Genomic DNA, 27,936 nt, shown 5'->3' on the forward strand with positions numbered 1-27,936 from the left:
AGAGCTTATCTAGCATGCATAAGGCTTTTTTTCTTTTTGAGACAGGGTCTCATTTAGCCCAGGCTGGCTTCAGATTCTGTATGTAGTCAAAGATGGGCTTCAACTTGTAAATCCTCCCCCTCCTGAGTACTAGGATTGCAGATGTATACCACATCATAAACCCATCCAGTTTATGGGGTGCTGAGGGTCAAACCCAGGGCTTCCTGGATGCTAAGCAAGCACTCTATCAACTAAGCCACATTCTCAGCCGGAGTAGGGGATTATTTCATTTCTCACTTATACCCCGGTAAGCCTGAAAAAAGGAGGGCCACGTGTTACATTTATAAGAATAACTTACCACAAGTTTCAAGATATTTAACCTCCCCAACGTTAAAGGAAAGGGGCAAATTGTGAAGGGATGCATGTAAGTCAGACATGGTGGCCTGCTCTTGTACTCCCAGCACTAGGGAGACTGAGGCAGGAAGACAGAGAGTTCGAGGCCAGCCTGGTTTGTGGAACATATCAAGTTCCACAAACAGCCAGGAGTACACAGTAAGACCCTGTCTCAAAACAAACAAAAAAGTGTATGTAGCATAATTCCTGTTATAAAACTTTCAAGAGAAAACACACCATACTGTACTTAGGTAGTAAGCTACAGAGGAGGCGTCACCATGGTAACAGTCACTCGCTGATTCCTAGTTGTGTCCAGGGCAAAAAGAGGGCTGATTTGGAAGGGTGTGCCAGGGACCTGGGATGCAGAGGGTCTTATTTCTTGGCCTGTATCACAGATTGCTCATCTCATAGCTAGTGGCTGCACCGCACAAGTCAGCCGTATAGATTTTTCCTTGCTGCCCTTTCTCATTTTTAACACGGCGTCTTTCAGTGCGTCTTTAGTGAAATGGCACGGAGAGAGGCCCGTTGGTCACCCACATTGTCTCGCCTTTCCCCCCCCCCCCTTAGCCGACAGGGTTCGAGGATCTGCAGAACCCCGGGTCTCATCCGCTCCTTGTTTCACTGGGAAGCAGAGTGCAGTTCATGTGGGGCACTTTGGCACACCTCCCAAGGCGACATCATCGCTGATAGAACTGGTGCCGAAGGGGTCAAGGCCACGTCACTCTGGGGCCCAGGAGGCTCCCTCGATGGGCCGGTGCTGAGGTGGGCACGGGTGCCCGAGGAGCAGACAGTGACGGAGCCACCGACAAGGGAAGTCTCGTATCTGCTTCCCTCACTGGAACCACAGCCCCCACCCCCAAGCTCATGCTGTATCTGCCAGTTCTCAGCATCAGTCAGGAGGAAGGGGGCCATGGGACCTCCTGCCAGCCCCATCTGAACCGCTTGTCTTCAGCTCGGGGTCTCTGACTGAGAGTTACATGAATGCCAGTCTCAAGCGGCATTCATAAATCCTCCACGGTGAAGGGAGGAAAGGCATGGAAAGCCTGGGACTATTTCCTCTTGGGACACCTGGTCTTTTCAAACATTTAAGTAACAAGCTAGTTCTTTGCGTTTGTTTCATGGATGGAGGCATGGGACCCACAGAGTGAAGGTCAGCAGGCCTCATTCCAAACCATGTCACATAAGAGCCTCTCCGAAGGCACGTGGGCAGAGGCCACCTGGTTCCCAACAAGCACACATCTCTAACCCAAGCAGAGCATTTGTGGGCGACTACTCCTTCCTCCTCCGTGGGGGTGGCTGGGGGTGTGGCTAGGGCTCGGCTTCAGGGATATATGCAGCCCTCTTGGCATTGGAGATTTCTCCAGAGGCTAGGTCCTGCGCATGCTTGGTCCGGGGTGTGTGTGTGTGTGTGTGTGTGTGTGTGTGTGTGTGTGTGTGTCTGACAAAACAGAAAAGAGGTAAAAGAGAGAACTCGTGTTTATTTGAGGGGAATTGGAGCTGTTCTGAGGTGGTGAGTTTATTGGAAAGAATCCAGACTGCTCTGGCACACACACTGGGTTTAGCAGGGATTGTCCAGATTCGACGTCCGTTTTTGTAACCATTTCCTTGAGTGGAAATAATCAGCCCCTAGTGGAGAAAGTAGTCTTTGGCAGCTGCCGGGAAAGGCCCCGGGATACCCGATGACAGGGCACGGGCGCCCCCCTGTGGCAGTTTAAAGTGATGGCAGCCCTGAACTTGGACATCCTTGTGGTCTTAATGAATCTGGTGCGGTAAGCTGTTTACATCCACTGTCCTGCCTTCACACGATGAAGACAACTCTCCACCAGTGCTAGTATTCCTCCCTCAACCCCCAAATCTCAAGTCCTGACAGAAGTCCCGCAGATCCGGGGCTCCGGGTCCTCTGCCTGGTTTGTGAACTAACACTTGCTGCTCTTGACTCTGACCAAGGCATCTGGTTGTCTTTATCAATGGGTCATAACTTTCCCAGGCAACTTGCTTTCCTTTGCGTGCCTGGAAGAGAAGAGGCAGAATAAATGTAATTTACATGAAGAAACAATGAGTGAGGGTGTCTTCCTGGCACAGCCTCGCTGATCTAACATCTCCAGTTACACAGCAGCCACATTGTCACTTTCCTAGGGAGAATGTCCCCAAGGACCACAAGCCTGGAAACAACGTCCCTCTGGAAAGCCGCACATGACTATGCGGTATTTCTTCACATCAACATTTCCTCATTAATAAAATACACAGGGAAGTGGCCAGTGAGTTATATAATCATGGAGTGTTGTTGGGCCAGAGTCTGTAAGGCTTGGTCCTGGATGTGGTCACTGACATGGAGGAGGACAACATTACTCAGCAGGGAAACCCCAGAAGGGCATCGAGCTTGATACCAAAATTAGCAGGAGTTGGGGAATGCGCGGCTGGTCTCCATCTCTCAGGACACTGCCTTTTGTAGACTTTCCTTAAGTGACTTTGGCCTCTCCCTGACAGAAGTTAGTCATCTGTACAAAGGGGTAGCAGTGGTGGCATCATCGGCAGAAGCTCTGGTCCTCACCCTTTCACACTTACAGGGCACTGGGAAGATTCTTAGCTGTCCATTTTTACAGGCGAAGAAATTGGGACTCAAAGAGTCTTAATGACTGGGTCATGTGTGACCAATGCATCCGGTTGTCTTTATCACTGGGATGTGATGGAACTGGAATGGCAGTCCAAGTTCTTGGGTCCAAAACTACCAACCAGCACCACTGCCTGTTGCTTTCTGGAGAACTAGTGCGGTTGTTTCTGGACGTTTCTCTAAAGATTCTCTATAGGAATGCAGATGTTCATGTCTCCTTCCCTATAGGAGCACACACCCTGTCCTGCACCATGTCCTCCACACCAGACAGGGACTCCCTGAGCTGTTCAGCGGTGTGTCTGGAACCAGGAGTCCTTTTTCTTATGGCTGAACATTAGTATCCTGATGGATCTACCGTAACTTATTCTCACTCCTCTAATGATGGTTCCCATCTTCAGAAATCATTAATAATGCTCCAAATGAATAGTTTTGCATGCACTGTTTCACACACATACACAGCAAATGCTCGTGTGTTTTTGGTCATTCACTCACGAAGATTCTGAGGACACAGAGACCAATAGACCAATAGTACTGGGTCCCCTCCTGGAAGAGCGTAGCCTTGGGGAGATGGTGAGGGGCACAGAAGGACTGGCCTTCTCTAAACTTCTGGAGAAGTCCTAGTCTCATAAAAATCACATTCTCCCTCCCATGACGCTGTACCATCAGATTTTTGCTCTAATTGTCAGTCCCCCTTTGGGCAGCCTCTGAATTGGGGTTTTGTTCGGTTGGTTGGTTTTTCGAGATGGGGTTTCTCTGTGTGGCTCTGGCTGTCCTGGAACTTGCTCTGTAGACCAGGCTGTCCTTGAACTCAGAGATCCGCCTGCGTCTGCCTCCCAAGTGCTTGGATTAAGGCATGCACCACCACCGCCTGGCTTTTTTTGTTTGTTTGTTTATGAACTAGGGGTTTTGGAGATAAGATACCATGAACAGACAGAGTGGGAGAGCACCCTCTTGTGGACCTGTGACAGCAAAGAGTCCTCTCAAATCCTACTGCCTTCTACCAGAGCAATAGTTCTCAACCTTCCTAACGCTGCCACCCTTTAACACAATGCCTCATGTGTGGTGACCCCAGCCATAAAATTATTTTCATTGCTACTTCATATCTGTAATTTTGGTACTGTTATGAATCATAATGTAAATATCTATGTTTTCCAATGGCCTTAGGTAACTCCTGTGAAAGGATCATTCAACCCCAAAATGGTCAAGACCCCCAGGTTAAGAACCATTGTACTGGAGCTTGACAGTCTAATCTGGGGACCATCCTGTGTCCCCATTTTAAGGTATGACATCAACAGAAGAGTTGGATTGAATGTGATTTTGAGACCAAAAAACAAAATGAAGGGAGGATTGGAGACGAAGAAATGGATCCACAGCAGTATGATTGCGAAGGCCAATGAGAGAGCTCAGCAAATAGAGCGCTTACCGCAAAAGCCTGGTGACCTGAACTTGACCCCCAGAACCCATAGAAAGGTGAAAGGAGAGAAGCGATTGCACACACACACACACACACACACACACACACACACACCATGCACACACAATAATAATAAATAAAAAACTAAAGGGAAGAAATGTCAAAGATCATTCTTTCAGCATTCTCCCAGGGCCTAGACCTCAGTGAGCGTCCAGACACTCCACCTCGACCTGTAACCCCTTTGCAGTGAAAACAGTGGTGCTCAAATCAGCACCAAGGCAGCAGGACTTAAATCCAGTCACATCAGGCAGGACCAGCCCTGGGAGAAAGCCAGTCCTGAAGTTTCCTTCCATTTGGAAAAGACCTGGACTCACGGCTTGGTTGCCTTATACACCTGAGCAGCTCCAGGCCAGGCAGTGTCCATGGCTACCATCCAGCCCCTGGCTCTTCTCTCATCTGCAAGCCAGTGACAATGACTGTACCCAGTATACATCTCGATTCCATGAATCAGTACTCCTGGCCTCTGGGTCCCTCACATCTAAAAGTACAGTTGCTTTCGAAGCTGCTCCAGGATGCTCACCTGGGAAGTAGGGTGAGGCTGTGGATTGGCCAGAGTCAAGGGAACGAAGGGGACAAAAAGGGGTCAGCTTGCTACTGGGGGCTATCATAAATGAGGTGCCACAAGCAGTCTCTGAGATTAGCATTCAAGTAGAGCATCCCGATACACTCACTGAAGCCACAGAACCTTCCAGCATCCTCATGGAATGTGATGGCTAAGTTGACAGAAAAACAAAACTTAATTTGGTTGATTTGGAGTATATCCTTAGATATAGTGCAGTGCCTGGCACATTATAGGTACTCAGGAAATAGTTTGCCAAAACTTCAGTTTATTGACAATGCTCCAGAAAAACAAAGACAAAGAAAAACTGAGTGTTTAGAAAGGAAATAGGTAAAGGGAGACAGGATAATTACCTGAAGGGCCGGAGAATTCCCCACTCCTACCACAGGAATAGAAATGGAGGAATCTTTAGGAACCCCATTATGGACCCTCTCTGTTTGTAGCTACCTTGACAGTAAGGAGCTGATATTCTTTTTACATATGACACCAACTTTTGCAATAACTTGTATTAGTAAGATACACTGTGTGTGTGTATGTGTGTGTGTGTGTGTGTGTGTGTGTGTGTGTGCTCACAAGTGAGTGTGTACAAGTGCTCACATGCATAATGCAAGTTGAGGCCAGAAGCTGAAATTAGGTTCTTCCTTGATCTCTTCCCACCTTATATATTGAGGCAACATCTCTCACCTGAACCCAGAGCTCAATGATTTGGCTAACTCCTGGGGACCTCATCTCAACCTGCCATGTGCCGGGATTATGGACCTACCATGCTCAGTGCTAGGAATCTGAAATCTGGTTCTCATGATTACACAGCATGTGCTTTACCCACTTCCCAGACCCACTACAGACACAGCTGATCTGTTCAGGTCAGACACGGACAGCCTTGTGCTGGGGATGTAGCTCTATGATAGAGTGCTTGCCTAGAATACAGGAGGCCTTGGTTTGGTCCCTAACCTGTGAGGAAGGAAGGAAGGAAGGAAGGAAGGAAGGAAGGAAGGAAGGAAGGAAGAGAGGGAGGGAGGGAGGGAGGGAGGGAGGGAGGAAGGAAGGGAAGAAGAAAGAAAGAGAGAAAGGAGGGAGAAAAGGAGGAAGGGAGGGAGGAAGGAAGATAGATGATAGATAGATAGATAGATAGATAGATAGATAGATAGATAGATAGATAGATAGATAGACAGAAGCAAGGAGGAAGGGGAAGGATGTTATCTTGTTCTCTAGTTAAACCAGTGTTCACTTTGCTCTCCACACCTGCCCCTGAAATGCCAACACCAGGCCAATGGCTCAGGGGTCACTGGTACTCCTGTTCCCAAATTCTCACCAAAGTTTCAGCTCTCACCCAATAGAGCCCAGCTAGCACGGCCTTGAAGGAGCCCCAGACAGGACTCCGCCCAACAGCAACAGCCGTGGCTATCCTTCCAGAGTCTTCCCTGACGACTGTGCCGTGTGAGCAGTGTGAGGAGTCGTGTTCCTACAGCCCGTTGCCCTGAGACTGGACTGAGCTCTGTGTGTGTCAGAAGCAGCACAGTGACAGACGATCCTTTACTAAGTACCAAGGACCCCGAGAGAACCCCAGGATGAAGTTGACCGTGACTCCGAGGGAAGCTGAACGATGACAGGACAGAGTGCTTGTAAAACAGCAGTGTGTGTGGCAGGGAGGTCTGCAGCAGAGACATCCTAATTCTGGGGCTGGACGGACAGCTCACTCGCTCGGTGAATTGCTTGCCTTGTTAACAAGAGGATGAGTGTTCCCTCCCCAGAACCTAGGGGAAAGGCTAGGGGTGGAGGCTTGCCCATCAAGAAGGTGGAGATAGGCAGACTCCTGGGGTGCACTGGCCTGCTCTGGTCTGCTTGGAGAATCCTTAACTCGTAAGAGATTCTGACTTAAAATAAAACATAACAAATGAACGAAAAGCCCAACGTGGATATCACCTGAAGAGTAGCACTCGAAGTTTCCTCTGACATCTTTATGTGCACATATGTGCATACATGCACGCACGAACACACACCCACCCATATACACACCACCCACACATACACACAGAAAAGGCCTAACTCTGTCCAAAGTAGGGAAGCTGTCTGAGAAGGCAAGAGTTTATTTGATCTCATTAAAAAGAAGATGTTTTGGGCTGGAGAGATGGCTCAGCGGTTAAGAGCACTGGCTGCTCTTCCAGAGGTCCTGAGTTCAATTCCCAGCAACCACATGGTGGCTCACAACCATCTATAATGAGATCTGGTGCCCTCTTCTGGCCTGCAGACATACATGCAGGCAGAACACTGTATACATAATAAATAAATCTTTATTAAAAAAAAAAAAAGATGTTTCTGCTGGGTGGTGGTGGCACACAACTATAATCCCAGGAGGCAGAGCCAGGCGGATCTCTGTGAGTTCAAGGCCAGCCTAGTCTACAGAGCGAGTTCTAGGAAAGGCACCAAAACTACATGGAGAAACCCTGTCTCGACAAACTTAAAAAAAAAAAAAAAAAAAAAAAAAAGCCAGGGGGTTCTGAAGGAGAGCAGAGCACTCTGGAAACTGCATGCCCTTTGATTGAAACAGAGCTCTGGGTGTGAGAAGGTCAAGGCCACTGAAAGGTACTGTGGAAAATTTGTTTACACTACAAAAAATGTGTCTCTGCTCAAGGCACCTTCTAATTGGTTTAATAAAGAGCTGAATGGCCAATAGCTAGGCAGGAGAGGTTAGGCGGGACTTCCAGCAGAGAGAAGAACCCAGAGGATTAGAATCTAGGCATGCAGGATGCAAAACAAGTTGGACATACAGTACAGACGAGAGGTAGCCAAGCCATGTGATAGAAGGTAGGTTAATAGAAGCAGATTAATTTGAATCATAAGAGCTAGTTGGAAACAAGCCTAAGCTAAGGCCAAGCTTTTGTAATTAATAATAAGTTTCCATGTCATTATTTGGGGGCTGGTGATCCAAAAATAGTCCAATAAGAAAGCTTGCTATAGAAAGGGTTTTATCTTGTGGAAAGATGTTCAGGATGAGTCATCAGGCAAATGCAGCAAGCCATGTGAGATGTGAGAGTGTGTGTGGAGGGATCCCCTGACAGCCGAGGATAGACCTGCACCTGACACCCACTGTGAAAGTGTGTGTGGAGGGATCCCCTGACAGCCGAGGATAGCCCTGCACCTGACACCCACTGTGAGAGTGTGTGTGGAGGGATCCCCTGACAGCCGAGGATAGCCCTGCACCTGACACCCACTGTGAGAGTGTGTGTGGAGGGATCCCCTGACAGCCGAGGATAGACCTGCACCTGACACCCACTGTGAGAGTGTGTGGAGGGATCCCCTGACAGCCGAGGATAGACCTGCACCTGACACCCACTGTGAGAGTATGTGTGGAGGGATCCCCTGACAGCCGAGGATAGACCTGCACCTGACACCCACTGTGAGAGTATGTGTGGAGGGATCCCTTGAGAGCTGAGGATAGACCTGCACCTAACACCCACTGTGAGAGTATGTGTGGAGGGATCCCTTGAGAGCTGAGGATAGACCTGCACCTAACACCCACTGTGAGAGTGTGTGTGGAGGGATCCCCTGAGAGCCGAGGATAGACCTGCACCTGACACCCACTATGAGAGTACACAAAGGGATGGGTGTATGCCTAGGTACATGTGTGTGCACACCTGTAATCTCAACAGGAGAGTCACATGTTTCAAGCTAGCCTGGGCTAGACAGTGAGATTCCATCTCAAAAAGAGCAAAACACTACAAAAAGGAATACATATGAAACCAACAACGTATTTCTGGGGAGATGAGACAGAAATCAAGGAAGGAGAGAGGACCGTGGAGCCGACCCCTCTGACGCTGCATGACTTCGTATTGCTTGCTTTTGCCTGCTTTATGGTGCTCGCACATTGAAATAATTTAACTAAAGAGGTGGAACAATCATAGTCACCTTACAGAAGTACATCCTGTATGGCATTTGGGGGATAACTGGACTGTGGCCAGATATGAGATGTTATTAAACATTCTTAATTTTAGTCACATATAAAAAGATCCTTGATCTTCAGAGAAAAGCATGATATTTCACGGAGGGTGCATAAGCCTGAGTGTGAGTCGGCGAGGGCTGGAACCATGAATTTGTCTGCCCTGCTGCTGTGTGGGTTTCTCCAGCAGTGGTCTGCAGCCTGGTGACAGCAGGCTTGAGGGGCCCATGTGGGTGCAAGACAAGGGTCATGGGAAAGATAAAGCGTCAGACTATGGATGCTGAGGGGGTCGAAAGGGAAAGCCAGGAAGTCCCTGGCTATAGTTAGGAGCTTCTCTCTCTCTCTCTCTCTCTCTCTCTCTCTCTCTCTCTCTCTCTCTCTCTCTCTAGCTGTCCTGGAACTCAGAGATCTGCTTGCCTCTGCTTCCTGAGTGTTGGGATTAAAGATGTGCATCACCACACTCGACTTACATGTGTATCTTGAAGGGAGGGGGGCAGAAGTTCATCTGCCATGGAAGCAAAGGCTGGACAACAGACCGTGACTCAAGTCTAGGTAGTTAATTACTGCTCCCACCCAGTTAATTATTGCTCCCACTAAGGACACAGGAATGGCTGAAAAAAATTAAAGTGGGGCAATGGTGTTGGGAGCCTAGGGCACATAGCACTGAGTAGTCAGCGGTAGAGACATCTTCAGAGACTCCTAACCAGGACATCCTCATGGTTTGACTTTAGCTGCCATGCTCCTCTCTCTGCACACTGGCTCTTTGGCAGTTAGCATCCTTAGCTTACTTAACATCCTTCCAAAGAACTCCCATTGCCCTTTTATCTTCTCATTTAGGGTAGCCAATGATAGTATCTGTACTTACTGCCAAGAATATGGAGGCTGTAGAAATTGTACCAGATGATGGTAGGCCAAAGATTATCAGAGAACTGGGAGAAAGGATTATTTGGCTTCGTTAGGGCTGAAGAATTATGAACAGTGGGGAATTCTTGAATCCCATGGATATCCAGTAGCCTGTGCCATATGATGTAAAGCAATTAATTAAACTGTTGCCCCTGGTCACCTAAAATAAAGTGTTCTCTAAGAGCAAGGCTTTGGGAGGCTACAGGCTGGGATATCTACTGTAAAGCATTTTACAAAGAGTAAAGAACAAGCTAGAATCCTCAGCTCAAACCAACACACTAAATCCATAGACAACACTGAAACTTATCTTATCATATATTCTAAGGGCTGGCCCAAACAACAGCCAGTCCCAAAGCTGTGTCCCTCACAGTTCCTGAGCTGAGTTGAACAAACCACAGCCCTATCAAGATAAGATGCTGGCTGGGGAAAGAAGAGCCTTAGGAATAGGAGCATGGACGTAAGAGGGACATTCAGACGCTTTGGGCAGGCTTCATCTCTAGCAACCCTATAGCTTGCTCTTCTGACAAGCTCAAGCAACCCCCCTCCTGTCTGATGCTGTTGTGTCTTTTTCTGGCAATACCCTGCAAGAGGATCACATTTGTCTTCAGGCTTCATCCTCCTACCCAACATTCTTTCCAAATGCATGCAACCTCAGGATGCCCACTGGGGAAGCAAACCAAGAAAGAATAAGCTTCCAAACAAAAACAACCCAGGACCTGAAACTGGGGGACACAGGAGTGTCCCCACAAGGAAAGAGTCACAAGTGTTAGCGTTGGTTGAATTTAATGTAAGGGAGCACTTATGGATGATGAGGAGAGCAGCTTCCTAGAGAACAGCGGGGATTGGTTCTTGAAGAAGCAGATAATTGGCAGAAAGCTGGGCTCCCTAAGAGCTCAGTGGTAGAGGGCGTGCTTGGCCTACTGGGAGGCTCTGGGTTCATTCCCTACAATATAAAATGAACCTCTGCACTCCCCAGCTGCTCAGACTAAAACCTTAACTTCCTGATTGCTAATAAGAAGGGTTCTTTTAAGAAACTATTTTGAAGCAAGGCATGGTGATATATGCCTTTAATCTCAGCACTCAGAAGGCAGAGGCAGGCAGATCTCTGTGAGGTCGAGGCCAGCCTGGTCTACAAAGCAAGTTCCAGGAGAACAGGACTGTTACTTAGAAAAACCCTGCCTCAAAAAAATTATAATTTTATTCATTTTTATTTTATGTGTATGAGTGTTTGCACATGTGTGCAGTGCCTGAAGAGGTCCAAAGAGGGCGCTGGACCCCAGAGCCTGGAGTTACAGATGGTTCTTAGCCACACGTGGATGCTGGGTTTCAAATTTTTGTCCTCTGCAAGAGCAGTGAGTGCTTTTAACTGGTGAACTGCCTCTCCAGATAAGGGTTCTTTTTTTTTTTTTTTTTTTTTTTAAGATTTATATTTATTTATTATGTACATAGTGTACTTATGCCTTCTCACCAGAAGAGGGCACCAGATCTTATTATAGATGGCTGTGATCCACCCTGCGGTTGCTGGGAATTGAACTCAGGACCTCTGGAAAGAGCAGCCAGTGCTCTTAACCTCTGAGCCATTTCTCCAGGCCCCAGATAAGGGTTCTTATATCACTAAATTCAGTCTGACTTAAACTGTAATTTCAGAAATGATCTAACTTTAATGGAGTCCAAAGATCTTCTAATGACAGGAGCATCAGGGATTTATCCCTTTGTTGACACGTCATGGATCACCCAGCCATTATGTCCTAAGAATCCCAGATGTTTCCTTCCTAAAAACTTTAAAAAGCGCTTTGGTCAGAATCGCTAAAATGTACTTTGGTAGGTTGTTCTTTGTAGACTAGAGATCTGGGCCAAGGAAGTAGAAAGAAAGTATCAAGTCTCTTCGGGATGGACAGAGTACGCTGTGTGAAGTGGCCCATCAGCTTCTCACAGGCCAAAGGGTTTGGTAATCAAGCACATGAGAACTCACTCTGCGTTCAGTCTCCTTCACCAGGCACTGCCAGGACCTCTTCCATGTACCCCTGAACAAACGACCCCAGGGTCAAGGTGAAAGCCATGCATGAACTTCAGTCTTACCTAGTTCCCGCTCACGCATGCCCTGTGCTAAGACCTGTTTGTCAAGGCAGCAGGGCTGATAGATGCCACCCTTGTGACCCAGAAATCTGGAGGACTCAGCCACCCTACCCTTCCTACCTCCAAGGACAGGAGGGCAGGGATTGAGTAACCGCCCGTCTGAAGGGGAGAAATCAGGTTGGAATGTTTCCTCTTCCCAGATTCAAAGGATGTGCCTGGGGGAGGCTGGGAAGGAGGCGCCGAGGGCATTTTCTTCTCAAGGGTAAGTGACTGTACCTGAGCTATGGCAGCCTTGTCCTTGCCATCATCCTGATCTCTTCGGTATACTCCTGGTGGAGCCAAATAAAACCAGCATTTAGTAAGAGGTAAGGGTAAAACGGCCTGATCCCACTGGGGGCCTTGGAGCAGTCACCTTGGAATAGGGCCTTTCTTAAGCCTGCCTAGAGCCACTAAGGGCGCAGGATGCCATAAAGCTATAGAGAAGGAGCTTTGAATCCAAGGCAAAGTGTGGATTCCTCCTTCCAGGTTCTCCATTGGAAAGCTGTTCCTTACCCCCCCAGGTCTCCCCCCACTCCACCCCCGCTCACACGCACCTCCCATAGTAGGGTGAAGGCTGACCCAAAAGCCCCTGCCTCCTTGGTTTCCAAGAGCTTACCTTTCTGCGAGTGAGGGTGCAGATTGGCATCTGGATGTGTCTCGGTATAGTGTGCAAGGTCGGTGTGAACCTTGAGCTGGAGTCTCTGCCAGGCAACTCACAGGGGCAAAGGGAACCGTGTGAATGTGTGGCCACAGGTGTGGCAACTATCTGTTGTTCCGACGGCAGCAGAATTAACCCGGAAGGGCCTGGTACCCTGTGAGGCACCATGGACCAGCCTCACAGTCACACTCCCTACATTTCTACCAGCAGAAAGAGGAAGGGAGGGAGAAGGAGGAGCCTGCTCCCCCAAATGCAGCAGAGCACAGAGGTGTGGGAGCTGAGCTCTAGGGTCCAGGGCTATGGCTGAAAGGACCAGGTTTGATGGAATTATCCAGCTACGGCAGTGTGAAGTTAGTGTCTCATCACATCTGCCCTGGACATCCTGGTTTTGACAGAGTGGGGGTTCTTGGGTCTGACTAGTCAGATCCGAGCACATGGCTGCTTTGACTGTTGACACTCCCAGAGCAGTGGATTCAGAGGGAAGTTACAAAAGAGCTCTCCTCTCTCAAGAGCCAGCTTATCTTCCTCCTCTCAATCTTGAGAAGCAAGGTGGGAGAGGCAGGCTTCAAAACGAGAGCCCGTTTCTCACCCCTCTGTCTGTTCCTGCTGAACTGTACTCTGATGTGGGTGTCTCTCTCAGAGGTTCCGGCTGTCTGGAGCGTGAGAGTCTGTGACAGGTGCTTCTGGGTCTTTCCCTGTCCATCCTGGGCTTTCAGCACCTTAATGGCGGTCCAGGCAACAGTTAGGGCAAAGGCAGCCGGAATTGGAAAGGAAACACTTTCTTTGTCTGGTGCTTTCCCCAGGGCACTGGCACCCCACCCCCACTCCAGTGCAGGTACCTCTTGGGAGGCAGATGTTGACTGGAGCCTCGTGGAGTCCTGAGTGCTGGTGTGTAACTGAAGTGACATCTCTGATCGGGAAAGGTCTGGCTGCTCTGTGGAGTACCAGTGGAAACCACCCCAGAGTAGTATGCTGGAAATTGCTGGGCAGCCTCGTTCCCTAAACCTGAGGCCATGGACCACCTCAGTGCTCATACCTACCTCCTCCACATTAAGCTAGGAAGAGAGAAGCCATTCTATCTTGAAGTCTAGGTTGCTGGTGTCCCAGAGGCATGGATATTGCTTTTCTGTTGTTGTTACAGGTTTCTTTTTAGTTTTGGTTTCTTTGAAACAGGGTTTCTCCATGTAGCTCTGGCTGTCCTGAAACTCACTCTGTAGATCAGGCTGGCCTTGAACTCAGAGATCTGCCTGCCTCTGCCTCCCAAGTGCTGGGACTAAAAGCATGTGCCATTATCACCTGGCCAGAGGCATGGAAATACTAGGCAAACATTTACTTGGGGCTTCTTTGATGGAAACAAACAAACAAACAAACAAACAAAACAACTTCCCCTTCCTTTCTTCCTGCTTATCCCTAGTAATCACACTGCCTCTGTGCCTACCGAGCTGGACCTGGAAGAGCTTGCTTTTGAACCTGTGACTGGAAAGAGAAGCTAAAGCCTATGGATACAAAACCATCCACTTATGAAGCAGAACTGCCTGGAGCCAGTTGTGGGGCAAGGGTTCAGGGAACGGTATCTGTTGTCAGCAAGCGAAAGGTGAGAAGATGGAGGGAAGGCCCCCATGGACCTTTGGGACTGGCCTGTGTCTCTGCAGTCATAATGGCCACATGGCTATCAGGGCCACCGCTGCTGAGAAAAGTCTCAGCAGAAACAAAGGTAGACGTATAGACACGCAGTGTAAGTGGACTCAGATCACCCTGGAAAGGACAGTGTGTGCTGTGCGCGCACGTGGAGGTGGGTATATGCAGATGGTGAGTGGTAGGCTGCCTACCCCTGCTGGTGGGGCACTGGAAGCCCTCTAGGGCTGGGTGGCTCTTGGCAAAAGAAGAGCACTAACTACTCTTGTGTTCTCTACCTTCTTCCCACACACACCCCCTCCCACGCTGCTTGTGAATGAGGTGACCGGCTGACTAGTCTTAGGCCAGTCTTGGGGCACCTAATTAACGCAACCTTCGGAGTATTTGGAGCGAAGCTTCCAGCCAGAAAGCACCCACTGACTTCTTCCCCTCAACCCCGGAAATGAGGTGGGGAGGGAGTGGGTGGGGCAGTTACCTCCCCAACCCCACCCTGTCCCCAAGAGTGGAAACCTGGGTCTCTCCACCCCGGGGCACTCAGAGCCATTCCTGGAGTGCCTGCAGAGAGCCAACACTTTTACCAGAGTTATCTCTTAATCCACTCGGTAATCCGGAGATGGCTTGGCCCTATAATATACACAAGGAAATTGCAAGCTCCTAAAACGTAATTAACTTGCCGGAGGTCAGACAGCAGAAAATACAGGCTCAGTGAGTAGGCTGATAGCCAAAGTCACTTAAACTGCTGTTGCCTGGGAGGGAAGGAGGGCCACGTAAGACAGCAGGTGCAGGAAAGGGAACTGGGATCGGAGGGGCCTTGCAGGGAGCCTGGGAAGCAGCAGCTGAGTTGAGCATGCTGGCGAGCACATTTTAAAATGTCCTACAGGAAAGACTATCAACTGTGTCCCTACGTCCTGTCTCTTCAAATAAAATGAGGGTGGCGGGGAGCTTGAACAAATAACACAAAAACTGGAGACCATATTTGGCAGGCCAGTTTGAGACCCAGAATTAGAACTCTGAGGTGGAAGCCCCAGTCCCCGGATGCAGGCCAGCGCATAGTCTTCTGCATTCAGAGTACTGGACGCCAGATCTCATGCACGTGAATCTGCACTTTAACAAGCTCCCTGGTGATTCTTGCACACATTAAAGTTTAGGACACTGTAGCTAGAGTTTTCCTGCCTGGCCCATGGTCAGGACAAATCTCTCTCACCTGCCAGTCCCACAGCTGCTCAGACCCGACCGAGTAAACACAGAGACTTATATTGCTTACAAACTGTATGGCCGTGGCAGGCTTCTTGCTAACTGTTCTTACAGCTTAAATTAATCCATTTCTATTAATCTATAAGTTGCCACGTGACTCGTGGCTTACCAGTATCTTCTCATAGCGGTGGCTGGCAGTGTCTCTCTGCTTCAGCCTTCCACTTCCCAGAATTCTCCTCTCTCCTTGTCCCACCTATACTTCCTGCCTGGCTACTGGCCAATCAGTGTTTTATTTATTAACCAATCAGAGCAACATATTTAACATACAGAACATCCCACAGCAGGATACTGGTAGTGCATGTGGACAGGTGAGCTCACCTTATCTTTTTTTTTTTTTTTTTTTTTTTTTTTTGGTTTTTCGAGACAAGGTTTCTCTGTGTAGTTTTGGTGCCTATCCTGGATCTCACTCTGTAGACCAGGTTGGCCTTGAACTCACAGAGATCCACCTGGCTCTGCCTCCCGAGTGCTGGGATTAAAGGCATGTACCACCACCGCCCGGCATGAAAAGGCTTCTTCCCCTCTGCCACAGGGAGACAGGAGAGAAGGCCTAGCTCTCCATTCATATGTTGAATGAACCTTGCACACCACTGGGCAGTGGTGGCGCACGCCTTTAATCCTAGCACTTGAGAGGCAGAAGCAGTCAGATCTCTATGAGTTTGAGGCCAGCCTGGTCTACAGAGTGAGTTCTAGGACAGCCAGGGCTACACAGAGAAACCCTGTCTCAAAAAACTATAATAATAATGATAATGATAATAATAATGATAATGATAATAAAAGGTTATCACAAGAACCTCTAACTCCCCTACCTCCCACTCTCACCCCTCCACCCTGTAGCCCACAGCAGCCTCTCCCACAGCAAGCTTTGCGTGAGCAGACGGGACAGGAAGGATTTTCCTTCCTGGTTCTCCACTCTTTTGTCTAATAAAGTATGATTCATTTGCTTCTATTTTTAACTTTCTGCTGGTTTGATCCTCCCATGTGTGAGATCCAGAGGCAACAGCAGAGAAAGAAGTGTCGAAGACAGAGAACCTCCTTCCAATCCTAGGGGCTCTTGAAAGAGCCAAACCCAGCCGGAAAAACGCCCAAAGGGTGTGAGGGGAGGAAGAGATGGTTTCTCAGGCCTGACAGAGTGGAGCCTATAAGCTGAAGAAGGGGTGTGTGTGTGTGTGTGTGTGTGTGTGTGTGTGTGTGTGTGTGTGTACAACAGACTGGATTGGGCTGCAGGTGAACTTCACAGATCTCTAGAGGGCAAACACCTAGCTCAATTCTCTGCTGGGTGGTCCTTCCGAAAAAAGCAAACCCTGACTCAAAGCTGGCTCACCCCCAATCCTCCCAAAATCCACTGCACCCCTGCACTTGGCCATCCCTTGCAAAAACCCTAGCTCCAGGGTTAGACGAACTCTGAATGCTGGCACCCTCGCCTACCAACCAAGTGCTGTTGGGCAAGTTGCTTAATTTCTCTGAGTGTATGTAAAGGAAGGATAAAAATATCTGTCTCATACGATGGTGTTTAGGAATGAATAGTATTTCTATAGCCTATCTCAGTGCCTGGAACACTGCAAGAGCTCCATAATACTGATTTTTAGTGCTATTTTTTATGATTTTGCACCTGATTCAGAAGCGCCCCACCCCACCCCCCAGCCCTCTCTGACTCTACTTGGAAAACTCAAGGTTAATTCAAAGCGACTCTCCTCATGTGGCCCCTAGAGGGCGCCCGGAACCCACTTGTCCTGAGCTTTCGAATTTAAGCACGCGTCTATTCCCATTTAAAAGCCCGAGGCTGCAGAGCGGCAAACGCCACCTTTGGATCATGAGGCTCCTCCTTCAAGAGGCACAGGAAGAAATGTGGGGTCTGGGACCCCAGGGTGGAAAAGCGGAGGGGCAGCTCCTACAACAGTCTTCCTTTGGGAGGCGCATTGCGGCTGGGACTTCGCACCCGCCCTTATCCCCACATCCTTCCCACCTTCTCACACATGGGAGCTGGATCTCCGACTTTGCAGGAGGCGGTAGAGGTCACTGAAAGGCCTAGGCTTTGCTAGGGTCTTCTGCCTGCCATGGGGCCTTGGAGGTCTCTTCCTCGCTGGAGTTGCAGAAGGGAAGCTGAAGCCCCTTTGGAGGAAGTCCCCACCCCCAAGGCCCTCCTGCAGAATTGAACCCTCCTCCCTCTGGACTGGGGGAGTAGGCGAGAAGAACTAGAGAGCTCCTGAGGCAACAGCCTGTGGAACTGGCCAGGCAGTGACAGGCGTCAGCTTGTGAGAGGGTAACCACAAGCCCCGGCAGTGAAGTGTGCGCTCTGTGTGTGCCTGGCTCCACACACACGCGGCTTCTCTTGTGTAATATTGTACACCCAGGATGTTGTAGGCTGTACCTAGCAGTGCAGACTGGGACCGGAAGGTGAGTACATTTACACTCACTTCCCAGCACCAGGGACGTCCCTAGTTCTCCGTATTTACCTGACTCGCCCATCCCCCATCCTACACCACTTGTCCTGGCCACCAGGTTTTCTCTGGGCTAATCGGAAAACCCGTCCTGGCTCCACTCTGCCCTCGGTCTATTCTGTCAGAATCTCCACAACCAGGAACCCAAAGGAGAGCACAGCTGTGTGGGTACCTGAGGGCTTTCCAGAGCCCTGCAAGTTAGGACTAAATCGGAGTCCCTCTCAGCCACGCTGGAAAAGTGATGGGAACCGTTCGGACGCCCTGGGAGGGAGTCAAGCTTTGTGAAGTGGGAGCGAGGGACACAGAGCTTGAGGCTGAGGCAACCTGGGACTGAGCCTAGAGAAATCAGCACCTACCTCCCAGCACTTCGTACCCTGGCTGCAGAGCCCCAAGTGCCTTAGCTTAGTGGGAGGCACCTGCTTCAGTGTCTCAAGAGCCTACACACCACCGTCCTCAGCCTGTGGGCCATGACCCTTTTGGAGGTTTAAATGACCCTTTCACAGGGGTCACCTAAGACTTCGGAAACACAGATATTTACATTACAATTCGTAACAGTAGCAAAATTAGTTATGAAGTAACAACGAAAATAATTTATTGGGGGTCACCACAACATGAGGAACCATATTCAAGGTCGCAGCATTAGGAAGGTTGGTAACCGCTGACCTATACTCTTCCATCCACAGGTCACTAAATCCAGACACTATCTAAGTCAGGACACCCGCAAACCGGCAACCCCACTGCAGACACCATAGGCCATCAATATTCATCCACTAGGGAGTGCCTGCCGGGCCCACCCCCGCCCCCAGCTCTGGCCACACAAAGCCTCTATTATAGTTAACAGGTTGAGCCAGATTTTCTGTGTGTCACCCACTGCACAACTTGGGGGCTCTGGGTTCCTGGGGCCACAGACTGCCATCCACTCAAGCTCCACCACCCTGTGCACAAAGTCCAAGCCGCTGCCGGGCTCACTGGTGGTAACGCTGGGTATTTTGTCAGAGCCACAGGCTCACTCAAGCCAAAGAAGAAAATAGGCCTTTCTGCCCCGACGGGTTCGTTAATTCTTTTTTCTCTCTCAACACCTCGACACACATTTATTCAGATGTTTTTTTTCCATTTCTATTTTTGATCTGAAATGGAGTTTCTGGCGGATGTGACCGAAAACAGGGAGTTTTGAGTTTATTTTTTCTTGGAGTGTTTGGCCTTGACCTTCATAATCCCTCCTTCCGGGCTTCAGCTCCACTACAGAGAGTAGGGGTGCTGCTGCGGCTGGGCTCGGTGCAGGCCTGGCTGGCGTCACCACTTCCTAGGTGGTTGCGGCACTTGGGGGAGTGCTCGGTGCAAGCGGGATTCACTGAGATTCGGGCCCAACGAATTCTCGGCTGCGGAGAGGGGAAAGTCCTGCGTCACTTCTCAGCGCCAAGAATCCCAATTCTTCCTGGAGTCTGGTACCCCTAGGAGGCCTCATCCAGGGCCTGGGAATCCCCAAGTGGTCCCCGGAGAGAGCGAAATCCTGAGGCCCGGAGCAGGCAGGCCGTGTGGATAGCTCAGTGGACATCCCGCACCAGCCAAAGCGCTAGGGATGAACCGGGGATAGGCAATGCTCCAGTCCCAGACAAATTAAGAAGAATTGGAGAGCAGCGGAGGCTTAAGACTCCAGGCTTGCATCTGCTGGCCCAATTATGAGTGCTAGTGCAAAACTATGAAGACAGGAAGTTACAGGCATGGGGGGGGGTGCGCCCAATTTTACTTTCTGTCTCTGCAGGGGAAGGTGGGAGTGGTGAGCCTGGCTTGGGAACCAGTTTGGGACTTCTGTGTTTGGGCTCTGGGACCTCTCTACTCAGTTGGACGGCCTGGCCAGGAAATATCCGGGGTCCTCCAGACGCGACATCCTAGACTCTGGACGTTTGTCCAGGCATGGGTCCTGCACAGAGGACTCGGATCCTACTTCTCAAAGATACAAGTGGAGGAGATGGAAGAACCTGGGAAGACCTAAAGACGGTGGTGTGCAGCTCAGCCCTACAGCGAACCGAGGGGCAACCAGACCTGCCCAGGTTAGAAGACTCTCACGGCTCTGGGAGGCTGCCTCTGGACTTTACTTGGTACTGGGCGTTGTGGCTTGTGAATGGTGTGTGCCTGCTTGATACCGAGCTCTAAGCTCCCGCTCAAACCCTTGGTGTCTGATACAGAGCTCGAGAAAGCCAATCCTGAGCACACCGCGGCTAGGAAAGCCTACCAGGTCTCCTGGGCCCAGACTTCTCTTTTGCTCAGAACCGAGGGACCATTGGAGAGTGAAAGATCAAATGCCCACCCCACCCAGCCTATTTTCCCTTGGGCTTCTCTGGGGTGGCTGTTATGTCCTTTGTTCCTCTATTACAACCTTCCAGAACCACCAGCAGCTAGGGTACAGAACGGTGGCTTTGGTGATTGGTGCACACCGCTGTTTATGCCTGCCCAGACTCCAACCACATTAATCTCCCACTTAGAAAAACTCTCCAAAGAAATGCCTCTCTATCTCAGTTTCACTCCTAGTGAATTTTCCAGACCCACCACCCAGCTTTTTCCAGAGGAGCTGGCCCAGATCAGCTTGTTGTCGTTTTGTGGTTGGTCTAGCAGTTCAAGAACTGTAGATGGGGGTGTGAAGGCGTGTGACTACTGTTCTGGCCAGAGTAGTCTGAGGGCTGTCCCAGGTCCTTGGAAAGTCACTTTCGTAGACTACTGGGAGTCCAGGCTGGTATTGAGAGCCCAGCGCCCTGGCCTCTGTGGCTTGCTGGAAAGGACACAGAGGGACCAGTCTCCTAACAGACGCTGACCAGCCCATAGTGTACCCGCACATTCATCTCGGAATCCCATCACCACATACATCACCAGCGCCCAATTGCAATTACTCCTACACAGCCACAGAATCTCACCTGCAGGGACAGATTCCCAAAATGATCCACATGTGCCACAGTTACAAACTACCATGCACAAGTACGTACTGTACAGTGAAAACATGGCATACATGGTTATCATTCACACACAATTACACCCATGCAAGGAGAGGTGATGCACAATCAGAAACACACATTTACCACAAAAATAGACTCACAAAGAAAAACTAATGTGTACTTTCACACACATTATTAACATGATTTATATACAACCAGAAAAATGGGAATCACAAAATGACCCCAAACAGCAGTCATAGTCTTACATGAACACACATACACAGACACACAGACACACACACACACATACACACACACACCACACACACACACCACTGTTGCAATGCAATGATAGTTTTGATTTGCAACTTAAGGAGAAACAAACAATTTTACACTAAAACTGCAAATACCTTCAAATATCATTTCAGGCATTCACTAACAGTAACACCCTGATTGTCCACACTACTACAAATTCATTCCCAGAGACAACTATCCCATGCTCTCAAATGCTAGCAGTCTCAAGATATGCCTCTCTCTCTCTCTCTCTCTCTCTCTCTCTCTCTCTCTCTCTCTCCCCCCCCCTCCAGGGCCCGAGAATCTTGCTCACCCATAAATCCCCCCAAGCTCAGGTATAAGATGCTGTTTCTTCAGCCCCAGCTTGTACCAAACCCAAGTAGCTTCAAAATGCTGGACTTGGCAAGGAGCTGACACCCTGACTCCTGAACCGGAGGGTTTTATTATTTTTCCACATAAATTACACGAGCACTTTATAAAATGATTACACAGAAAACACCTTATAAGTGCATAACTTACCCCCCTCCCCAAACAGGATCTGGAGAAACGGGCTGAATTGGTGTGAAAGCCTGTCTGTGCGTACCTGGGTGCTGCTCTGATGTGCTGCCGAGGGCCTGACAGGCCAAGTTGGGCTGTTGTGTGTGGGCTGGTGTGTCACAGTGTGACTATGGCCTTGTGTTTGAGCAAGAGGAGATCCATGCTGTGAGTCTGAGTCACCCTGGACAATGCCTAACAGCAAGGGTCATTGCTAAGATCCTGTGGGTGCTAGTGATACTCTGCCATACGGCCCTCTGTGTGGCTCTGAGGTGATACCTGGATGGACAGTGGTATCACCTGTTTCCAGCTTTAGTACAGATAGCCGCCTGGGGACCCCAGAAGCCCTTCCAAGCCCCACTTCCCTTGGGTCTCTCTGTCCCATATTAAAATCAGAATAAAATGAAATAGACGAAAACGGAGAGGATTCTGAACAGTTCCAAAGTGGGGCAGGATCACACAGGCTTCTGGAAAGAGGTCTCTGCCTCTTTCCCCAGCCCTCTTCCACCGAAGACAGAACAGTGTCCACAGGTGTGTGGACGCGGCGGCGGCGGCGGCGCTTGGGAACCTGGCCAGAGAAGCCCCGTTCCCTTTCTGCGTGCGGTCAGAAAGGGTAGAGAGAGTTTTGGTTCTCCTGATAGCTCTCAACTGGGCTTGGGTCCACTGGGTGGAGGTGCAGGCTCACTCGCAGGCCGAAGCCACCGACGTGACGCTGGTAATTTTGGTGGAGTCGTCAGACCACGGCTGCAGGTTCTGCAGGGCAAAGAGCGACGAGTTGTGGACGCACAGTGGGTCTGCGGGCAAGGGCTGCGCCAGGCTCTTCTGGAAAGCCTCCTGCTGCAGCTGCAAGAGGATGCGGTTCGCCTGCTGCCTCTCGGCCTCACGCTCCTCTGCTGTCTGCCGCCTGCATTGGGAACAAGCTGTTACCAGCCAAGACTCAAACCGTCTTCCCGCGCCTGCGCAGGCCCGGGGTACGCTCCCAGGAGATAGCCCCTTATGCACCCCTCAGCTCCTGTATGGGCCCCTTTAATGCACTCTCCACTCTTGCGGGTCCTCACTATGACAAAAAACAACAACAACAAAAACAAAAGCAAAAACAACTTGGAAACCCCCAAAATGGATGGAGCAGAAACATCTTAGAGTAAAAAAACCCAACGGGCTGGAACTGCTAGGCCTCCTCCATAAAAGCACAGCGCCTACACTCTCACTGGCACACCTTGGATAGGCTGGTATATTCCAAGACCAGGTGCTATCCCAAGCCCGACAGGCCCCACCTCGTGTAGAAGGCACAGGGGGAAAACCATCAGAAAGACTTGTCTTTTCCTTCTCTCCTCCAGCCTGGGCCAGGCCTCAGATTTCCTGTGCCAAATCCTGTGCCCCCAAGCTCCCGCTGGACCCACTAGCTTCCTCCCGGGCGGTCTTGGGAGGCAATGACTCACTTATTCCATTTAATGCCGCCCCTCCACCCTGTCAACTGAGATCAAACGTCTGTCTCTAAGGTGGACAGACCTAATGGGAGTCCCCGGGGCCTCCAGAAGCAATTTGTAGGCGATCGATGAAGCCGCTTGAAGCCTTCGGCTCTTCCCGAGGCGAGGCAGACGCCTGCCTGCTCACACAGCGGCTTCCTGACTTTTCCTTGTCTTTCTGTCTCTCATCTTCCCTGAATTTTAAATTGCTCAGATATTTCCCTTCATGCTGTCTCTTTCCCGTGTTTCCTCTCCTCCCCTTCGTTTTCTCTGAATTAGGGGAATTTGTTCGAAACATGTTTGTTTTTTTTTTAATAATCTGATATCTTCCTTTTCACACAGATTTCTTGCTGCTTGCATTTCTTATCCACCCCCTCCCTATCTTAAATTTTTTTTCATTATTTATTTTAAAATGGGGTATCTTTGTTCCTTTCCTTTGTGTTTAAGTTTCTCTCTTTGCCTGTGGATGGCTTTCTGCACACCAACTCCCTGCTCCGGGCTTCCACCACCTTAAGCTTGGAGAGCACCAGCCACCCTCCTCAGCTAGTCCGGCTCCTCTTTTTACTAGCTTTCCTAAGGGCTGAAGCCACGTTCCCCTCTCCTTCCCCAGCCACAGGAATGCTGGTGGGGGGCAGCCGACTTGCAGGGCCAAAGCTTCCTTTGTGGCCTCGAAGGCGGAATCCCGGGCAGATTCCTCGCCTTCATTCAGAAAAAGAGGAAACTCCAATTCCTTCCTCCCGCCCCAGGCCCGCCCGGAGCGGCGCCGCCGACTTTGCGGCGACTCCTGCCACTCACTTCCCCAGGGTCTGAGCTGAGAGACTCCCAGCAGCCCGGGCGAAACCAGAATGTGGACAAGGTGTGTGGAAAGACACAGGCGTGCAAGAAAGTGCATCTGGAGAAAGGCTGGGTATGAGCGGAGAATAAAGCTGCTCAGGGTGTGTGGTGCTTTATAGTTATGAGGATTGGTGGGAAAGGTGAGCAGAAGAAGGAAGGTCGAGGTATACGCATGGGGAAAAATAAAAAACAAGAGCGTGGTAAGCGCTGTTGTCGTATGTCAGAAGGGAAAATGTCTCTTTCTTTCTCACGCACACCCATCTGCTCCTAATTGATCCCGCCCTTTCAGTGGGACCCGAGAATCCCCGCCACAGCCGGCGCAGATTGATTTTCCCCTTCTAGGATGGGGGCGACTGCGCAGGGCTCAAGTGCCTGGGGAGGAAGCAGTAAGTAGCGGCAGCCGGCGGTCCGGGGCCCCAGACGCTCCTCCGCGGAGAGTCCGGCTGGAGCGCAGAAACCTGGCGCGGGTCATTCTGTCTCCAAGTCACAGGGTCAGGGGAGGGTCCACCCAGCAAAGGCAGGCTGGGGAATCAAAAAGCCCCTGAAGGACTCACTGGGCACAGAAATGCGCGTGCATAGACCGGTCTATAGGCCTATTTGCCTCAGAGGCAAAGACCAGCCGCGTCTACACCGGACAGAGCGTGCTGTCTAGAAAGCCCCGAAGCTTCTCTGAAAACACATCCCGGATTCCCCAGCCCCACCAGTCTACTGCCCTCCATTGTTTACAGTCCCGGGTGACTGTAAAAGCCCGCTCCTCTAAACCGATCGGAAACCAGCAAGCAGAGGGAGAAGCTGCTCAGCCGAGACCGGTCTGCCCCGCGAGCTCACCTCCATTTCGTCCGCCGGTTCTGGAACCAGGTTTTGACCTGCGCATCGGTCATTTTGAGCGCCTTGGCCAGAGCGGCGCGCTCCGCCGAAGCCAAGTACTTCTGGCGGTGGAAGCGCTTTTCCAGCTCACAGATCTGCAGGCGCGTGAAGGATGTGCGCGGCTTCTTCTTCTTAGGGGGCGTCCGGTTCTGATAGGGGTGACCTATACGGCGTGTTACAGTGAAGGGTGAGAGGGCCACTGGAGCGGGAGACAGACAGACGGCAGAGGCAAGCGGCAGAGCGTCAGGAGGCGTCCCAGGCCCGACACCCCGCGAGTCAGAGCGCAGTGGTTAGACCCCATAAAGGCAAGGCAGCAATCCTCCCGGCAACCCTCCACTGCAAGCCCGGGACGGCGGCAAAGGGCTCCCTTCTGCCAGCCAGGCTTCCGTCTCCCGGAGCGGCCACTTCGGAAACCTCCCTAGCCTGGGGCTTCGGAGATCCCATCCACTTCCCCTTTGGCTCCCCTCTCCCCCACCTAGGGGCAGCTAAGCACCCAGCTTCCTCAGCCACTAAACTTAAAAGGGCCAATCAAAAAGTAAGAGGCCCAGCCTCTAGGTCCTTTTCTGAGTCTTGGTCACAGCCCCATACTCACACAGCAGATATAGCTACCAAGTTCCAGATCCGAACTACCACAGACAAGGATGCACGCCTCGAGGAGCCATGGGGCACTGGACAACACGAGACTACAGCCATACACTCCCTCGGAGCCTCCTTCAGGCCTGACACTAGGGTTGACTGTGACTCCCCAGAGTAGGCCTGTGCCACATACCTTTTGTATAGTAGGCTCACTGTGGGACACACACACACACACACACACACACACACACACACACACAGTGGGCTCATAGTGTGGATGCCAGCAAAGACCTCCAAGACTGCCTGGACTGAGCAGAAGAGTGAGACTGGCTCTGGGCCTTGTCTCCTCTCTCATGAGAGGACTTGGGTCTTCTCACTGGAGTCGCTGGACCGACGACTCTCCTTGAATGCCCCACAGTGAGCACAAAGACTTTCCATTTCTGCTGTGGCCCCAAAGTCTGTTCAGGGTCTCCAGGGACGTTCTCTCTGCTTGTGCAGTCTGTAACAGAAGCTGGGGACCTAGGGTAACTTTGGGTGGCCTGGACAGGTCTAACAATAGGCTGTTCTTTCCATATGAACACACACACACACACACACACACACACACACACACACACACACAACTCTTCACAGTTAAGGCATGGAGTTTGCCTGGGGAGTCCCAGCCACAAGCAGCGGCCTGAACCCCCTACCTCCCCCCTCTAAGGCTCAGCAGCTAACTAGGGACCAATTCCTAACCGCTGCCGAGTATGGATTTGGAATCTGAACCTGCCTGGGAGGGCTCACGGTCTCAGGATCCAGGTACAGCTAAAGGCAACCAGCGGGAGCGGGAAGTGAGCGCCGCGGAGAGGGTAGCCAGAGCTGGGGCCCACTAAACGGAAGCCAGGGCAGAGGGAGCAAGGGCAGAGGGGAGGGAGCCCAGAGAGCCCAGCAGCTGGCCGCCACCGAGTTGGCGAGTTGTCCTTTAGCCAACTGGCTAGCCAGGCGGGTGCATTATTCATCCCAGAAACAGGAGAGCAGACCCCTGGGAGGGATACCGAGGATGAAACCGAAGAGCGGCCCAGCCCTGTTCTGCCACTGACCCAGAAGAAGCCCGCAGTCCGGGAAGAAAGCTGGCTGGCTCTGCTCCTTCACCCAGGCTTGAGGCCTTTGCAGATCTTCAGTGGCCCGTACCAGAGCTCAGAGCACCCAAGGACGTGTGCGTGGAGCAGGGGACGGGAGGTAAGAGAACCTTTTCTTGTGCCTTATTCTGGGGCTCTTGGCCTCCGTCAGTAAACGGCAGCCAGGACAGAAAAACATTTTGCTCACAGGGAGTGCTTTCTCCGACCTGCAAGCCTCAACTGTTGACAGAAAGGTGGTCCTGAATCTACAGCCCTCTACCCTCTACCTGACTGGGCCCCGGGATCCCGAGAGGGGACCAAGCTTTGCTTTTACGAACAGGGTCCTAGAGTAGAGACAGAAGAGCCCGGGCTGCAAGAACTCTTCCAGCTTAGCGATTCTTAGCACATAGAATCCTGCAGGCAGTTGAACTTGGGGACGGCGCGCAGAGGCGCTAGGCGGCCTGGCGCTCAGAAAGAGCTTCAAGGAGCCGCCAAGCGGGGTAGGGGTAGCACAGAGCCGGAGCCACGGCCAGGCGGGGCGCGCGCGGGCCGGACTCACCTGTGAACCTGTCCTTTGTGTATCTGCGGTTACTCTCCATCCAGGGGAAGGTGAGGCCAGTGAGGTTGTTGACACCCGGCACCGCAGGCACAGAGGGCACAGTAGGCAAGCCAGTGGCCAGGGGCTGGGGGTGGGCCACCGCTCCGGCCAGCGGCCTGTGCGCGGGCACCCGGATCACCCCGGCAGCGCTCAGCGCCCCCGCGCCGCCAGCGCCCCCGCTGCCGCCGCCGCCGCCCGGACCAGGGCCTCCCGCCAAGGCCATGTTCACGTTGTAGGAGCCGGCCAGTGGGCCCATGCTGCAGGCACCGCCGCCGCCGCCCGCCGGGCCGCCGGGACCGCCCGGGCCACCGGCGCCGTAAGCTCCTGTGGCCCCGGCCCCCGCCCCAGCGGCGGAACCCCCGCCACCATAAGTGTAGGCGCCTCCAACCAAACAGCCAAGGCCGTATTCTCCGTCCTGGAGGCGCGAAGCGGGCCCCATGCAGCCACCCTGGTCCGGGCTGTTGAGGATCTGATCGATGCCGAAGCTGATGGGCTCCGCGTGGCCCGGGTGGAGATGGTGGGGACCCAGGTGCTCCATGCTGGCCCCGGCCCCACGCGGGGGCCCGGGCGCGGACGCTCGCTGCGCTGGACTACCCCGGCAGCTAGCAGGGGCGCGGAGGCAACAGCGGCTCCAGGCTGCGCTGAGACTTGAAGGCGAAGTGCGCAGAAGGGCCAAAGTAGGGGGGAGGGGAGGGAGAGAGGGGAAGCTGTATTCTTCCCCTCTCCGGCTTCTCCTTCCCTTCTCTGGCTGCTCGCTCGCCGTTGACTCTGGGACATCAATCAC

At 51.4% G+C, this 27,936-nt stretch overlaps 1 protein-coding gene and 1 long non-coding RNA gene across 2 annotated transcripts; both read right to left on the reverse strand.

Moving 5' to 3' along the window:
- Nucleotides 1–1,830: 1,830 nt before the first annotated feature.
- LOC131895849 (uncharacterized) lies at nt 1,831–12,825 on the reverse strand. The gene is made up of 2 exons (XR_009375298.1): nt 12,588–12,825; nt 1,831–2,382 (listed from the first exon to the last, which is right to left on the reverse strand). It is a non-coding gene; the product is annotated as an uncharacterized LOC131895849 (long non-coding RNA).
- A 9,567-nt stretch (nt 12,826–22,392) lies between these two features.
- Nucleotides 22,393–27,690, reverse strand: Tlx1 (T cell leukemia homeobox 1). The gene is made up of 3 exons (XM_059246403.1): nt 27,114–27,690; nt 24,840–25,041; nt 22,393–22,615 (listed from the first exon to the last, which is right to left on the reverse strand). The coding sequence occupies exons 1-3, from the start codon at nt 27,688–27,690 to the stop codon at nt 22,393–22,395; spliced, it is 1,002 nt and encodes a 333-aa protein (XP_059102386.1).
- Between the last annotated feature and the right edge of the window lie 246 nt (nt 27,691–27,936).

This window comes from Peromyscus eremicus, chromosome 1, assembly GCF_949786415.1.
Source record: "Peromyscus eremicus chromosome 1, PerEre_H2_v1, whole genome shotgun sequence".
NCBI classification, from domain to species: domain Eukaryota; kingdom Metazoa; phylum Chordata; class Mammalia; order Rodentia; family Cricetidae; genus Peromyscus; species Peromyscus eremicus.